Source organism: Magnolia sinica, chromosome 13, assembly GCF_029962835.1.
Source record: "Magnolia sinica isolate HGM2019 chromosome 13, MsV1, whole genome shotgun sequence".
NCBI lineage: Eukaryota > Viridiplantae > Streptophyta > Magnoliopsida > Magnoliales > Magnoliaceae > Magnolia > Magnolia sinica.
The window spans coordinates 2,147,647-2,163,860 of NC_080585.1; the positions used below are offsets into that span (position 1 = coordinate 2,147,647).

The 16,214-nt window shown below is 43.4% G+C and overlaps 1 protein-coding gene across 1 annotated transcript; it reads right to left on the bottom strand.

Annotated features, from left to right (window-relative positions):
• Window positions 1-272: 272 nt before the first annotated feature.
• LOC131222383 (delta(12)-acyl-lipid-desaturase) lies at window positions 273-9,962 on the bottom strand. Its single transcript, XM_058217426.1, has 2 exons — window positions 9,804-9,962; window positions 273-1,651 (listed from the first exon to the last, which is right to left on the bottom strand). The coding sequence occupies exon 2, from the start codon at window positions 1,617-1,619 to the stop codon at window positions 471-473; it is 1,149 nt and encodes a 382-aa protein (XP_058073409.1). The 5' UTR covers window positions 1,620-1,651; window positions 9,804-9,962; the 3' UTR covers window positions 273-470.
• Window positions 9,963-16,214: the final 6,252 nt, after the last annotated feature.

The window sequence follows — 16,214 nt, forward strand, 5'->3', positions numbered from 1 at the left end:
GGCCTATTTTTATGTAAATGATCCTGATCGTCCAAATTAAAGGCCAACATTTGTCCGATAAGTGTGATATTTCTGTGATGAAGAATGAAATGTGTGATAAACCTAATGAAGAGCCTAGATTCAATGGATAGGACCAAGTGTTCCAATGCGACTACGAGCACCATAACTTACAATGCTCCCAGAACATCTGCAGCGGAGCATTTCTCATATGATAATATTCCACGTTTAGGTACCCCTAATTATATAATAAAGATGCCAATTGACACTGAATATAGGCTTAAAGCACAAACACAGACTACTAAGATATAACCATCAAAATCTTACTCCTTCCGCATTAGGCTTATTCCCAGGCACAAACGTTCACTAATAGCTAGACCCTACATACCTTACATGATGATGGGCCTTACACGATCATCACCATTCATCACCGTGGTCGTCATCATCACCGTCCAAAACTGAGAAAGACAGCCTTAGAACTTATTGCGGTACCAGAACACCCCCTTATCCTGAGAATCCTCATCCGGTTCCACGTAAAGACACTCCTTGGCTTCCCTCCACATCGCCTTGTAGATGGGCATCCCTTCGAACTGGTAATACTCCCCGAGTATCGGCCTGATCGCCTTCGTCGCCTCCATCGCATGGTAATGTGGCATCGTCGAGAAGAGATGGTGGGCCACATGCGTGTCCGTGATGTTGTGGAACACCTTGTTCAGAATCCCATAGTCCCTATCCGCCGTCGCCAGCGCGCCCCTCAACCAGTCCCACTCCGACGAGTCGTAGTGGGGCAGAGCTGGGTGCGTGTGCTGCAGATACGTGATCAGCACCAGGAACCCATTCACGATCAGCAGCGGGACACCATAGACACACACGACCCACCCAAGACCGTAGGCTGAGACGATGCGGAAGAGTGCGTAGACAACAGCGAGGACACCAATGTCAGAGATGAGTATCTGGAGCCGCTCGCGGTCGCCATAGATGGGGCCGTAGGGATCGTAGTGGCAGGCGAAGCGTTCATACTTCCTGCCTGAAACATTGAAGGCGAGGTAAAGCGGCCAGCCGGCGGTGAGGGAGACAGCGAGGGTGAGGAAACGGCCAGGAGGGTTGGTAAGGTACTTGGAGAACCACGGCATCTCCGATTTGGGCTTGGGGACGAACACCTCATCACGCTCAAGGCTGCCAGTGTTAGAGTGGTGACGTCGGTGGCTGTACTTCCAGGAGAAGTAGGGGACGAGAAGGAAGGAGTGGAGGATGAGACCGACAGTGTCATCGAGCCACGAGTAGTCGCTGAAGGCGTGGTGGCCGCACTCGTGGGCGATGACCCAGACGCCGGTCAGTACGCAGCCTTGCATGGCCCAGTAGGTGGGCCATGCGACGTAGCGGAGAAGGACCGGGAGGAGGGGGATGAAGGTGGTGGCCAGGTGGTAGAGGATAATGGAGATGGTGAGGTCGGAGACGACGTAGGAGAAGGAGCGGAGGACGGAGCGCTTGAAACAGTGCGGAGGGATCGCCTTCTTTATCTGGCTGAGGGTGAACGGGGGTTTGGCGCTGGGGACGCGCTGCACGACGCCCTGTTTCGCCGTTGCCGGAGTGGGTATCGACATCCTGCCGCCGGCGCCCATCGTTACAGGTTTGGATTCAGATTCCGGTGCGCCTGAAACGGAGAGAATAAGTCAGTTCCGGTAGAGTGGGGAAGAAAAGTCAAAAAAGAATATTTAAGGAGCCACCACGACGGGCTGCAATTGGCAGTCGAAGTGGCCCCCCGCTTGGGCAGGCGACAACATTGGCGCCAGCTGTCTTGTGTGGCCCTCGTTTCAACAACCAGTCCGTTTTAAAAAGGAATACGGATACTCTGTTTGCGTCAAGCAGCGAAATTGTGGTTGTTGCAGTCTAACTGACTGTGTAATTGCATTGAAATGGACAGTGATGATTGTGTAATTGCATTGTAATGGACCAATCACTGTAGCAAACGAGAAAAAAAGGCAGGAAAGTCGTGCTTTTGGCCAACAGAGGATCCGTGCCTATCTATAGGACGCGGATTCAGTGGATCCATTGAATCCGAGTCCCCACTATAGTGAAAATAGACGCTAGGGAACATATACACTAGTAGAGCGTGATAGATCATACGCAAACACCAAGAAATTGCATACATCGCATATGACAAGTCAAATTAAACAGTCCAAATTATGATTCCCAATTCAAATTAAGCACCGACCAGTGATTGTTTGATTAATCTGACTACAGACCAATTACACTGTTTCCAATGCGTTTTACTACTGCTACTTGAGTTAATATACGCCACGTGTACAATTTCTGAGTGCTTTGGGATTTTCTGTGCTTGCATGTGATTTCATGAGTACCATAGAACTAAGTGCACGGTCCACCTACTTTATATAAAGCCGGCAATTTTGAATGTTTTGCTCTAGGATATTCGAGACATAAAACGCGTGAGTCATGATTTATATACCGTTGAAAAAAAAAAAAAAAAAACCCTCGGCTATTTTTTCTCCACGAGTCTCCAGTCGCTACTTTCTCTCTTGACCAAACACAAGGGTGTTTGGTCACACAGCACTATGTATTGCTGCGGTCACGGTGGAACGACTGTTTTACCGGACGCAACTTGCTGGTAACCCAGGTCCGTAGGGCCACCGCCATGTTTGATGTTTTGTCTTGCGTGTGCTCAACCCCTCTGTTTCGATAGAGCACTTTCGAAGATTAAGCCAAAATACGTGGGAGAACCATAATTAAAGTGGGCCACAGCACAAGAAACCGTGGGATTTGAACACACCATGGAAACATTGTTGGGGAACCCAGAAGTTTTGTATACGGTAGATGGCTGCATATAAGCATCGTGGAGGCCCAAAATGGTTTCAATGGTGGACCTTTCTATACCACCTTTTACTAGACCCCTCCGTGCATGGGCCTGTGTGGTGTCCACAAAGATGTTAGTGACAAATCAACTCCGTCCATCTATTTTGATAGACAACAATAGGACAGTATTCTAAAAATCAGGCGGATCCAAAACTCAGGTGGCCTAGACCAACAAAAGAGTGGCAACAGCAAAATGCACCGTTGAAACCTTCCTGGAGCTGAAGGTGATGTTTATTTGCCATCCAAACCGTTCATAAAATTAGTAGCGCTCAGATAAACTGTGGGAATGAATGTCGTCCCCTTGATACAAAACTTCTGTCACGATTTCACGTGGTATGGCCCACATGAGTTTTTTTATCTGCAATCCTTCTCACGAACAAATCTCTGTGGGCCCCGGGCACAGAGATATGTCACAGGCCATCCGCTCCCGCCAACGGGACCAATGTCGCCCTCATGGAGGGCCGAGGGCTCAGAAAGTACAGTCCTGCCTTCCCATAGTAAGTAGGATGTGGGCAATGGTGATCCGCATCCCGTGCCATGAGACACTGCGCCCCCTTGTTGGCAGAAGCTGTGAGAGGCAACGGTATCATTAAGTAGGATGCTGGGCAATAGTGATTCACAGTGTCCTCGGAATGTGGCTTATCCATACGGTCCATGCATTATGATGGTTGAATTTAGGACAAGAGCCCAAAAATGAGTCAGATCTAATGCTCAAGCGGACCACCCTACAGGAAACAGCAGGAATCAAAGTAGTTTGGAATGTTCTATGGCCCCCATGAAGTTTCCAATGGTGGGCATTCAATCCCCAAAAATTCGTATGGTGTAGCCCACATGGAGTTTGGAATCTGCCTGATTTTTGGATTCCTATCCTATTGTGGTCTTGAAAAACTGATGGACGGAGTGGATTTATCACAGGCATCTGTGTGCCCCACACGCTTCCAACAACAGACGCAGATATCTCTATGCCAGGGTGCACTGGCAATCCACTTCCCCCGCATTTTGGCATCCTCAGTTGCGTCTCCAAATCGCATTTAAGTGTTTCACAGTGCTCAGGAAAGGACACACGATCACGTGTTCCTCAGAAATTTTCAGCCCGTTTTAGTGCCTGCAATGGTGACCCCACTGTTTCCACAGCTTTCCATATCGATTGTAGTGAAGATAAATAGCAATAGAAAATAAATGCAGAGACGCGAAACTGAGAACTAACCACCAAAAATGAAGGATGAGTGACCTTGTGAAACCAAACAATATCATATTCAGATAGTCATCCGAGAAAGGCAAATTTTAGTTGGTAGAAAGAAAGAGATGGATTTTACTTCTACCAATAGAAACTGCGAGCTCAAATCCCGTGCGACAACAGATATCCCAGGCCCTATCGACCTGGGGTTAAACTGGGTCCACACCTAGATCCATAGCTCAAGTGGTAGACTGAGTGAAAGATCCCTCGTTTTAACACTGAGGTCTTGGCATCTATTCCTTAGTGGGGTGGCTAACAGTGAAGTGTGATCTGACAGTAGGTGTACTAACAAGCTAACAAAAAAAAAATAAAAATCCTGGGTCATCCGCAATCCCTTGTGACCCCATGTTTGGATGTTAGTATTATATCCCATCAATCTTAGTGAATCATTTTAGGGCATGAGCTCAAACATAAGGGAGATGATAAGCTTGAAATGGCCTACACCACAAGAAACGGTGAAGATTGAATGCCTGCCTGGCATGGGAACCATATTGATGGCCATGGAAGTATTGAAGCAAGATGACCGTTGCGTTTTATGTGGTTATAACCTCATGGAGGGGTATGATGGTATATAAACATCACCGTGGGCATAAGAAAGCTCTCAATAGTGGGTGTTTCCATCTCAGTGGTATGGCCCACTCGAGTTTCGGATCTTCATGTTTGGCCTAATTTCCTAAACTTGGCTGGTGAAATGGTTGGAGGAACAAGATATAACAAAAAACATGGAGGCAGGGGCCAGAGCCTTGGGGGGCTACAAGGGATTCCTGTAAGTTACAAGTAAGTCATGTCTGACCCTCTCCATATGTAAGCTTGGTCCGATCTAGAGATCACTCTGTTAGAATTGTATGCTGGATGAGGATGGTGAGCAGTTGAGTTAAGCTACACTTAGGTAGAAGGGTGACCCACCTGATGAGGGGATCAGCCTACTTCTATCCACGCAGGGCCACCTTATAACCGGTGAGTAGACCTAGTCTTTATTTGACTTGATTCAATATTTAATAAATTGATTAAATGATATTTACGATAATAACAAATATTTACAAAAGATAATAAGTACTTAAAATAGGCAAAGTAAACAGTTGCATATATATTGGTGCTTTGGTAGTGTGGTTTGATACAATTGTTTGTGGTTGTGAGTTTGAATCCTTCCCCCATCCCCCCAACATTTTTTTGAAGGATACACTGTCAGTTTCTGAGGAAACTGGGCAAGTATTGTCAGAACCGAACTTAGTCATGCTCATCTGGGAAACTCGATCGGAAGTCTAGGGAGTAAGGTTGATTCAGCCAGTTTTGAGTCAACCCACTGAGTTTTAGAACTATGGGAAAGATTTGTGTGCCATTTATCAACTAGGGTGCTTATTGAGTCGTGTATGTTGAGTTTTTTACTGTTGGATTTGTTTCGGACTCTCCTCTTTTTGGTCCCTTTCATTGTTTTTTTTAATGGAATTTTACAAAGCAAAAATAAAAAACAACCGAATTAATATGGAATTTAAATACTAGTTCTGAAGCTACCTCATTAATTAATTATATAATTATCATTCCACTATCTTCCATAACATTTCTTTAATTAATTATATATTTATCATTCCACTATCTTCCATAACATTTCTTTAATTTGTTATATAATTATGATTCAACTATCTACCATAACATTTCTTTAAATGCTAGCTGGGTGGGTGGTCAACCGCTTGGGTAGGCCCCACCGTGATGTTTATGTAAAATCCACCCCACCACTAGTGGTGAGTCACCTCATGTTAGTATAAGGGCCCAAAAATCACCCAAATCTTATTCAAGTGAACCACATGATCAGAATTAGCATACAAGGCAGCAACCACCCTCCAAACTGTTTACCTTGGTATGACCGAATACGGACGGCTGATAATTAGGACCAGGCCTAAATCAAGCTTACACATCTTATCTCCCAACTGCTTTCTTCAGTATGGCTCACTTCAATTGGGATCGGGCATCTAATGGTCATTGGGATTATGCAACTAATGATCAGATTGGATTTCACATCCACATCACAGTAGGCCCCACAAACAATATGATTTTAGTGGACCACAACAAAAGAAACGTTTGGGATAGAGGTGTCCACCCTTGCTGTTTACTAGATCCGTGGTGATAATTATATGAAATCCACTCTGACCATTAGATTCCACAGAAAATTTAGGGTTTTGGCCAAAAAAAACATACCTGTAATGGTGTACACTGTTTCCAATCATATGGTTCGCTTAAATCATTGATGGAGCTGATTTTTGAGCCTTGGCCTAACATGGGTGACACAACTGGTTGTAGGGGTGGATTTTACATAAAACATCATGGTGGGGCCCACCACCCAAGACAGACATCAATTCATTACGAAAGATAGCAATTAGTGAGATGGCGTTTTGTAAAAGGTACCACAATGTAAATACCATATGGTTGTGGGCTTTGTAATAAAAAATGGTAGAATTTTGTAAAATTTCCCTTCTTTTAATATAAGTTTGACTACTTGATTAGCAGACCAAATTGGTCTGGTCGATCCACCCGCATGATCACCAACAACAATCTGAAGAGAATCACAACCAAAGGGGATCTCTGTGTGTGTGTGTTCAGGGTTAATTGTAAACACCTCTCTCCTCTGTTAACATGGAATGTAAACAATCTCTCCTCTATTTTAGATTATTAGAGATACCCCTTAAAAATCCCCTGTTGGAGGCTAGAGGATATTAACCAAATTACAACAATCCTTCGTCTGAGTTCGTTTTTGCAATGTAGGGCTCACCAGCATGCATAAATGGTAATCCAATTGGCTCAGCAGGGTCACTACGTATATATTTGAGGCCCAAAAATAGGCCGATCCAATCATCTAGTGGGCCACACTCTATAAAACAATGGACAGCCATTAAAAAAAAAAAAAAAAACTCCAACTTCAACGGTAGGCCACTTGATAGCTGGATCAGCCTGATTTTTTGGGTGTCACAGTTCCATTGTGTGACCGCGCTGAATGGCTTGGATGATCAATGCACTAAGGTGGGCCCACATGTCTTCAGCTAGCTGTCTATGTGTAGGGGTAAAAGTTAAAACAGCTAGGTGCCTATGTGATGCGAGGGTCAAACGATCAATAGACAGGAGGAATCTACAGCGACCCTGTAAAAAAACAGGGGAGGTACGAGTACAGGGAGGGGAGGTGTTCGCAATAATCATAAAAACAGAGGCAAGCGTTTACCTATTTTATTAGGAAAGGGAATGAAGGGGAATTATTTGATACTCTGTCCTTGTATGTTGACATGCAAGCAGATAGAAATGGTACAAGTGGTGTATACTAACTCAACTTAAACAGACTAAATTGTGGAAGCCACTATAGCTCAGCTACAGTCTAAAAATTAGATTGGTTGATCAATCCTAACCGATGATTCCTAACCGATGATTCCCGACCATTGGATATTTTTCATTTAAAGCCAATGAAAAATGTTCAGCAATCTAATAGTTAGATAACTATATGATGGTAATATTTTGTTGGTTATCCATCTAAATAATGCCCATAATTTGGACAGTTAGTTTTAATTAATTGCGCAAATTGTCTGTAATTTCTAACCGCCTGCGTATCATGCATCACACTCTGTCCGAGCATGGAAGTATTTCGATGACGAAATTCACATCCCAATCAGGATGCTCAAATGCGCGAGGATGCGATCTTTCGGAGATTCGGGATACGAAGTAGGTAGCTCGAAAGAAGCCCGGGTTGACGTGTTACGAAAACTCGACGACGCCGTCTACAGCTTTGCGAAGAGTGCCGACGGAAGCGGATTGCGTCTTGCCCACGGACTCAGCAGAGGCAGGGCTCTATGGGGCCCACCGCGATGTACGGTATATCCACGCCGTCCGCCCATTTTGCCCTCTCGTCTAAAGGGTAATGAAGCAGATCCAAGGCTCAAATGGACCACACAGTGGAAATTGAGGACATGAGACCGAAAACTGCCATGTTTGTGAGAAATCCGCACCGCACATTCGTTTTCCAGATCATTTAAGGACATGAGACAAAGCTCGAGTGAGCCGCACGAGAGGAAACAGTGGGGATTCATTTGAAACATTCGTGTGGCCACAAAGTTTCCTATCAGGCTAAGTTTTTGATGCTTTCGCTGCATCGTTTGGATGGCATATAAACGTCAAGGTAGATCCCAGGAAGGTTTCAACGGTAGGAAACTCCTTTCCCAGCTTTCCCTCTGGTATGGCCGCCTTTAGTTTCTTGATGTTTAGTCTCATGTCCCAAAATGATATGGAAAAACGGATGGACGGTGTGGATTTCTCACAAACATTACGGTGGGCGCCACCTAGCATCCCAGCGCAGGAACTTCGCGTGAAAGGGTTTAGAAATCCGCGTCCCCCAGCCTAAACCGAGGAGCAGGACGCAGTCCACTTAAAAACAGTGAAGTTGACCACACATGGAGCGAATGGCCAGGTGTGTACGACAGATGCCACTAACGCGTAGTTGCGTGTGGATCTTAACCGTTCATTGATTTTGTAGGCATGTGACCCACTTGATGATCATCTAATTTTTAAGATACGGAACCTGCCAAGTAAATCAACTGACCACCGGATCCGATCCTTGAATGCGACTCCATGTGTTCGTTGCCTGATGAGCGGTTCAGATCTCACGCACAAATCCGGTTATTTATGAGCACCCTATGCTCGTGTAAAATCACCCTGTTTTTTTTTTCACGCACATCACATTATTCTTAAACAGAAAGTAGAAAAAGTGGGTAACTCATAAAAGGGTAGGGTGTAAATATCAGCTCCATTTAAAAATCGGGGGAGTTATGAGAACTCGATTTTTCTACGGAAAAGAAGAAAGCAGACCACGACGGCTGCTTTTGCTTGTGGTTGCAGAATACCTTATCGTGCGCATGTGCGTGGAAAAAGACAAAAACGGCCATAAAACTTCAGACTTCATTCATTCACATAAGGGTAATTTGGTCTTTTTTGTGAGATGAAGTGGGAGAGGTCCGAGCGGATCATGCAAAAAATCTCGCAGGTGGTAAATCTGACCAAGGAAAATCAGCAGAAAGCCATTCTATTTCTGCAAAAATTGCAGAATGCTATTCCAAATATCTGCTTTTTTTTTTTCCAAAATAACCGGAAAGACCGAACGCCCTCTACCAAGATCTTCGGAAAAGAAGAAGAGAAACGTGAAAGAAAAAAGGCTTCAACGAGATCGAAGGAATCCCAAACCAAGACGCAGATTCCGAGAAAGAGAGAGAAAATACAAAACATCCGAACAAAAGAAACATAAATCCTCAGAAATACTCAAACCGAAGCTAGATAATCCCTGTAAAACAACAACATATGTAGAAAACCCGGAATCCAACCCAAAAGAATTCTACGAGCTCCATTAAAGGATCCCTTCCTCTGCAAATGCATCTACAAGGAACGAATACTCTAATCGGAGCTAGAAGAAAGAGGAAAACCCAATTAGCCAGAAAATATCCAGATCGAGAACAGGATCCAAAATCCCTGGATCTAGCTACGAACGCATCTTACGAATGGAATGCCACTAAAATGCACGGATCTCCACATAGCTCGAATCCAACGGCACAATGTCAAGGAAAACAGCAGAAAATTACAGAATTACGAATAGCGGAATAAAGCAATCTCTACAGATGAAAATCGAGAGAGAGAGAGAGAGAGAGAGAGAGAGAGAGAGAGAGAGAGAGCGCACCTGAAGGAGGAAAAGAAACCCCAGGCAGATTCCTCACTTTCCTCCGCCGTCTCGTCGCGCCTCTGCTCTCTCTATCTCTCTCTCCTCTCTCTCCCCCAGGACTCCTATTTAAGCTTTATTTCCCTCCTCCAGATGCCCTAGTCGGGGCCCGCATGATTTACATGTCGCGAACACTTTGCGATCCGTGCCGCATCGCCACGTGGCCGCATTTCATTGATCATCTGACACGTTAGCGGATGAAACGATGAACCACCATACCTCGTAGGGGCAGGAGAAATTGACTACTGTAGATGCCACCTTTTACCCGGTGCCTTTTCAAAGCACTCCCAAACTTTACTTTACCAAAGTAAATCTCATGTACGGACACACTATTTGAAGACGAAAGTACCCTTGCAATCACCAATCACTGCGGTTATAATCCGTAGCTATAGTAGTCAACGTGTATTTTGCTCGGTAAGAGTGTGTCCGTACATAATGGCCTAGTTTCGAAAAGTAAGGTTTGGGAGCACCGTGAAAAGACTCTGGTAAAAGGTGGCTTCTACAGTGGTCAATTTCTTGAGGGGCAGGGATATGGTAAGGTTGAGCAGCAACCACCGGAATATCGTCGAGTCATCCCTCTACGGAAAACGTGGAGGGGTTTACTATCAATCGGTTCCATCCACCTCACATGAACCAGCAATGATGGCTTATATTAAAAAAATAAGACTGATCAGACTTATTTTTCAATAACATCTACTAATTTTATGTTTCTACCGTTGCTTTGATAGCCACCGATTAGATAAACGAATTTTCCAAAAGGTGTGAGTTTTTAGATGAGATCTATCAATACTAATGAGGGGTATTTGGACGGACTAGATTCGGGCATTACACTACCATGAGTAGATTATAGAGATGGTTATGACATTATTCCGGTTCTTCTCGCTCTACCGTACCTCTTTGCCATGCATCCGTACGATCTTAGCCGGCTGCTTCATCGGTGGCAGCACTGGACGGTTCAGATCGCATAATAAGTAAATATCTGTGTAAACATGAAATGACGAAAACAGCCCTACAATTCATCCAAAAAGACGAAATCAGATTGCATACGGAGTTACTAAGTACACTATTAGTACCGTGTAAACTCAGTTGGGCTACCTTGAATGTATGTGGTCTATCCACACTATCCATCCGTTTTTTCCATCTAATTTAAAGGGTTGAGCTCAAAATTAAAGCATGTAAAAATATCAAGTGTACCATTCCACGAGAAAATATTGGTTTCCACCGTTAAAACATTTCTAGGCCCCATAATGTTGTTTATTTGTCATCCAACCTCTTCATGGGATTATAAAGACATGAATGAAGGAAAAATACAAATACAAGCTTATACAAAACTTCTTTGGCTCTTAAAAAATTTTCAACGCTAGACGTTGATTTCAACTTTTTTGTGTATATACTTCGTTTTTTGAATCAAGTTCTAAATTTATCTGATAAAATGGATGGACGGAGAGGATAAAATATATAAACCATGATAGACCTGACAAAGTTTACTCAGTACGATGGAAGCGTAGTGTGTAACTGACTACGCAATCCGCTTCCGTAAAGGACGGAGATACAGCCGTCAGACCAACCTCGTCGGGGTCGCAAGTGGGGCAAGTGGCTGGTCCAACAGTGTCCACACCGGACTCGGATTGGGTCTCGGAGAACACAGCACCGTATCGACGTAGCAAAGCTCTGTGGGCCCCACCATGATGCGTGTGATATATTCACACTGTCCATCCATTTTTTCAGATCATTTTAGGGCATGAGACAAAAAATGAGTCAGATTCAAAGCTCAAGTGAACCATAAGTCCATAACAGTGGGAAACATTGGGGATTGAACGGTTACATTAAAATCTTATTAGGGGGCACATAAGTTCTGGATGAAGATGATATTTTTGTCTTCCCATCGTCCAGGTTTGTGTGACCTTATGAGCATGTTTGATGGCAAATAAACATCATGGTGGGGCCTAAAAAAGTTTTAACGGTGTGCGTCATTGTCTACACTTCTTTCTGGGTTGTGGTCCACTTGAATTATGTATCTTCCTCGTTTCAGGATGCATGCATTAAATTGATCGGGAAACAATGGATGGACGGTGTGGATATAACACATACATCATGGTGGGGCCTGCAGAACAGCGCCACGTCAACCGAGTACCGACCTTAGAGTTGTGTTGTAAGCTACGCAATTCGGACGCGGATTGCGTACTACCCCCGCCCGTCCCTAGCTCCGAACGGGCAGTTCTGTGTGCGGGACCACCGTGATGTATCTGTACATCCAAGCCGTCTATCCCTTTTCTCAGATTATTTTAAGGTATAGGCACAAAAACAAAGCAGATCCAACATTCAAATGGACCACACCAAATAATAAGTTTGGTTGCATTAAAATGCACAAAGCATTAAATATCGGCTGCATTAAATACAAGAGTCATCTGTGGTGTGTCCATTTGAGCTTCATTTGAGAAAAGTGATAGACGGCTTGGATGTACAGATACATCACGGTGGGCCTGCCCACAGAACTGCCCGTTCGGAGCTGGGACGGGCGGGGGTAGTACGCAATTCGGGTCATACGACTCGTACCACACCGTGTCGAGCATAAAAAAGATTCGGTACTTCACGGGAGTGGCAATTCGTGTTTTCCAAAAGCCAAAGGCTTCATCAACCGTTGAAAAGAATTGCGCTAGCGTACTTCACGTGTGTACCTGACGTTAGGTACCGCTAAATGAGTGCCACGTGGGTGGATCTTTAATAAGATCCACTCCGTTCATCACGTATCATGCCTCATGTTCACTCGCAAGCCAAAAATCATGGTGATCTCAAACTCGGGTAGGCCACCCCATAGAAAACAGCTTGTATGAGACGTCCACCATTAGATTTATCTAGGGCCTACCATTGTGCTTACATGCCATCCAGTCCATTCGTCTGATGTGCCTCATCAGGGTGAAAGGATTCGGAATTTTTTTTTTTTTTTACAGGAATTTCAAAACGCAGGTGGACCACAACCAGAGACTTTAAGGCTTTTGTAAAATTTGAAATTAGGTGAGGGACGGTTGAGTCAACCTGATTTCTGGTATCAAAACAAAATAAGAAAAAGAACCACTTCATGGCCGGCTAGGATTTCATTCACTTTAAAATCGGTTCCCACGTCAGAGAATATTAGCAGGGGTAGGCACCCACCTGTCAAGCTAGTGGTTTCCCGTTGAAAAGCCGGTTTCTAATTCAGCTGTGACTCTTCTAAGAACAGGCCGGTATGGTCGGGGCTGTAAAGCTCCGGATCCCCGCCATCATGTACATGTTTTATCCATGCCGCTATCCATCCCATCATATTAGGGCATGAACCAGAATTTATGGCAACCAAATCTTAAGTGAGCCACACCACAAGAAATTGAAATTATGTTTTCCATTTATCATGTATGACTTACTCAACGGGTTGGTATAGATGCTCTAACCCAAACTGACAAGCTAATTAAGTTGGACCAGATCTAACTCCACCAAATCTTAAACTTAATTTTAAACCCTAGCTCTAGAATCTTAGTAAAACATTGCTAAACTGGACCTAGTCAATTTATCAAGCTGACCTCAGCTACGTCAACCCATCCTATTAACTCACTTAGTCAAATCAAGCCTAAACCAACCTATATTCAAGCCTACGTAACCGAGGTCCATTTAAATATCGTAAGCATCAACATTGCGGCACTAATAGAGGTGGAGCCTCCACACGTACAAGGGAGCCCACCTACTACAGCAGGGAACTCCATGTGGCACTTTCCTTGTCTGGGCAGAGGTGCAATACATGTGGTGTTTTGCCTTTTGCGATGCCTAAACGTGTGATCACGAGAATTGACCTCGGTGCTCATTTTCTTAGCCAAATTACAACTCATATTTTTCAATTTAACTATTGAGATCGTGCCATGTAACAGCTTCAAATTTAGGCCTTTCAAACCTTTTTTTATTAGGGATTTATGCTACAGAATCACACAGATCTAGGGGTTGTGATGACCGGTCGAGGGGGTCCCTCGACCAGTCGAGGCCTCAACTTTCCGAATCTGATGTGGACTGCGGATTCTGTGTCGCCTTTCACTAGGGTGCGAAAGGGAAGTTTCCTAAACTATAAATAGGGGTTCATAGGGCTATTATAAGGTATTCAAAAGTTTTCTAAAAGGTTCTAGGGTTATCAAAGGGTGTAGCAAGGATGAGATTCGAGGTTGTTTAAATCGGATAAGTCTTCTCTCTTGTAATTTCTATTTCATAGTGGATTTCTGTCGCTTTGTGCTGTGGTTTTTTTCCGCAAGGGTTTTCCATGTTAAATCTTGTGTTCTTCTGTAATTGCTTGTTACTATTGAATTACTATCCTAGATCTATATCTGTATGATTCCGCAGTACAAATCCCCAACATTCTTGACCATGCACTTGCTAAGAATTATCGGAAAACTAATCTTAAGTGTTATAAATAACCCACTCTCTTTCTCATTTCAACACACATCTTCACTCACCAAAACTCATAAGCCTCGCATACCCCTTAGTTAACTTAGTCATTCAATCCCTCCACTAAGGAGAGGAAGAGAGTCATAGGAGAGAGTTCAGCCTATGTCAGCCTAGTTTAGACCAAAAGTGTAGCTACTTGAACAACCAAAGTCTTAATTCAAGCCACTCGACCTAATCTTTGCAACACTACCGTCTAACTTTTAATCAACTCCGCTCATGTTTACATTGCAACATATATTCCCTTCTGAACCTCACTCCTTATCCTATCCAGAGTATTGCATTACATAGCATCATGTAACTAGTCGATCATGAACATATATTCTACGGCTTGTAGATATAATTGGATCTTGCTCATTAGAAACTTTAATCAATTAGTTATCGTTTTGTTAAGTGCAAGAGTCGAGGCAAATTTATCTAGCCAAAACCATGGCTTGTCATTGGCTCTGCATTCAACCCCACACCATATGCGCATTTTTACACATAACTATATTGCATACATAACACTCAACATTTGATCAATTCAATTTATGATTTGCGACTGGATGAGTTAATCGGATGTTGTCCATCAAAAATTTAGACTGGTTGGTTGTTGCTTTGGCAGTGGGAGATTCGAGGCGATCTATCTGACGTAGACTAGAGCTTGTTATAAACATTGCATTTAACAAAGCATCACACATAGTTTACATCATTAATGTGCAAGAACTAACCTTAATTTTCAATAGTTTGTGAGATCTTACAAAGTAAAGATTGTACATTTGTACAAGTAGAGTGGGTGCCTAACCCATTCATTCTTTGTAACTGTACTTCCTTACTAAGAATCTTGTTGGACGTAGGCCAGTGGGGCCCACTGGTGAGCAATCACTAGTGGGTGGGTCCCATAAGTTTTGGCTTCTTCCATCCTTTTTTGTTGAGATTTCAAATTCAAATTTGAATTTGGTTTTGATAGGAGACAGGGAGAAGATCGGATAATCTGGTCTCATCCCATCTCATTCTTTTCTTATAAAAAGGGATGAGCTTTTCTCTCGTAAAAAACCATTAATCATCAGAAATATTAAGAGTATACAGAGAGATATAGTATGCTAATCTGTCCTTTTTGGCTTGTCCTTGAAACGATCTAATTCATAGATCGTTGTCCGGGGCCATCTATATTGTAGGATTAGAGGTGTGAATAGATCTATCTGCTCCAGTAGTAGATAAGCGGGCCATTGGAGTGTTAATCTTCTGCTTTGTGAGGGTTTCATATCGTGTAGACTATCAGACCTTGAGGGCTCACACTTTCACACTTCCCAACAAATCTTTTGTCACAAATCTATATGAGTTATTTTATGATAAGGAATCCTCGAATTCTTTATCCTAACATTTATAAAAAGTCTATTGAACTGTGGAATCCAATTAATTGGTTAATGGTAACTCCAATCAGATATAATAATTTCTAATCACATTCAAACATTAACCCAAAGTGTCGTGTGAGCACAATCCACTTCCATACATATCCCAACGTCCATAGTTGGATGGAAAATAAACATTACAATAAGCCGTAAGAAGTTCTTAATGTGGGGCATTCAATCTCTATTATTTCTTATAGCGTGGTCCACTCGAGATGTAGGTCTGTATATTTTTTTTAGCTCAACCCCTAAAATAGGGGGATAAAATATGATGAACAAAGTAGATAAAACACATATTTGGGTGGGCCTATAGTGCCGGCCAGTACCCAGATCTATAGCACAGGAGAGGTCACTGCTATGGTCGGCTGGCAAAAAAATGCCTTTCGGATGGTTGCGGGTAGGCACAGCCCTGGGCTCACCCAAAATAGTGCGGCCCTAATTGTGGAGCCCACATTGATGTAATGTAGTGTACCACGTCATCATATGTTCTGCCAGCTCATTTTATTTTATAAGCCTAAAAAACGAA

Coding starts and splice junctions, on each gene's coding strand:
- LOC131222383 (XM_058217426.1), bottom strand. CDS start 1,619: ATGGGCGCCGGCGGCAGGATGTCGATACCCACTCCGGCAACGGCGAAA.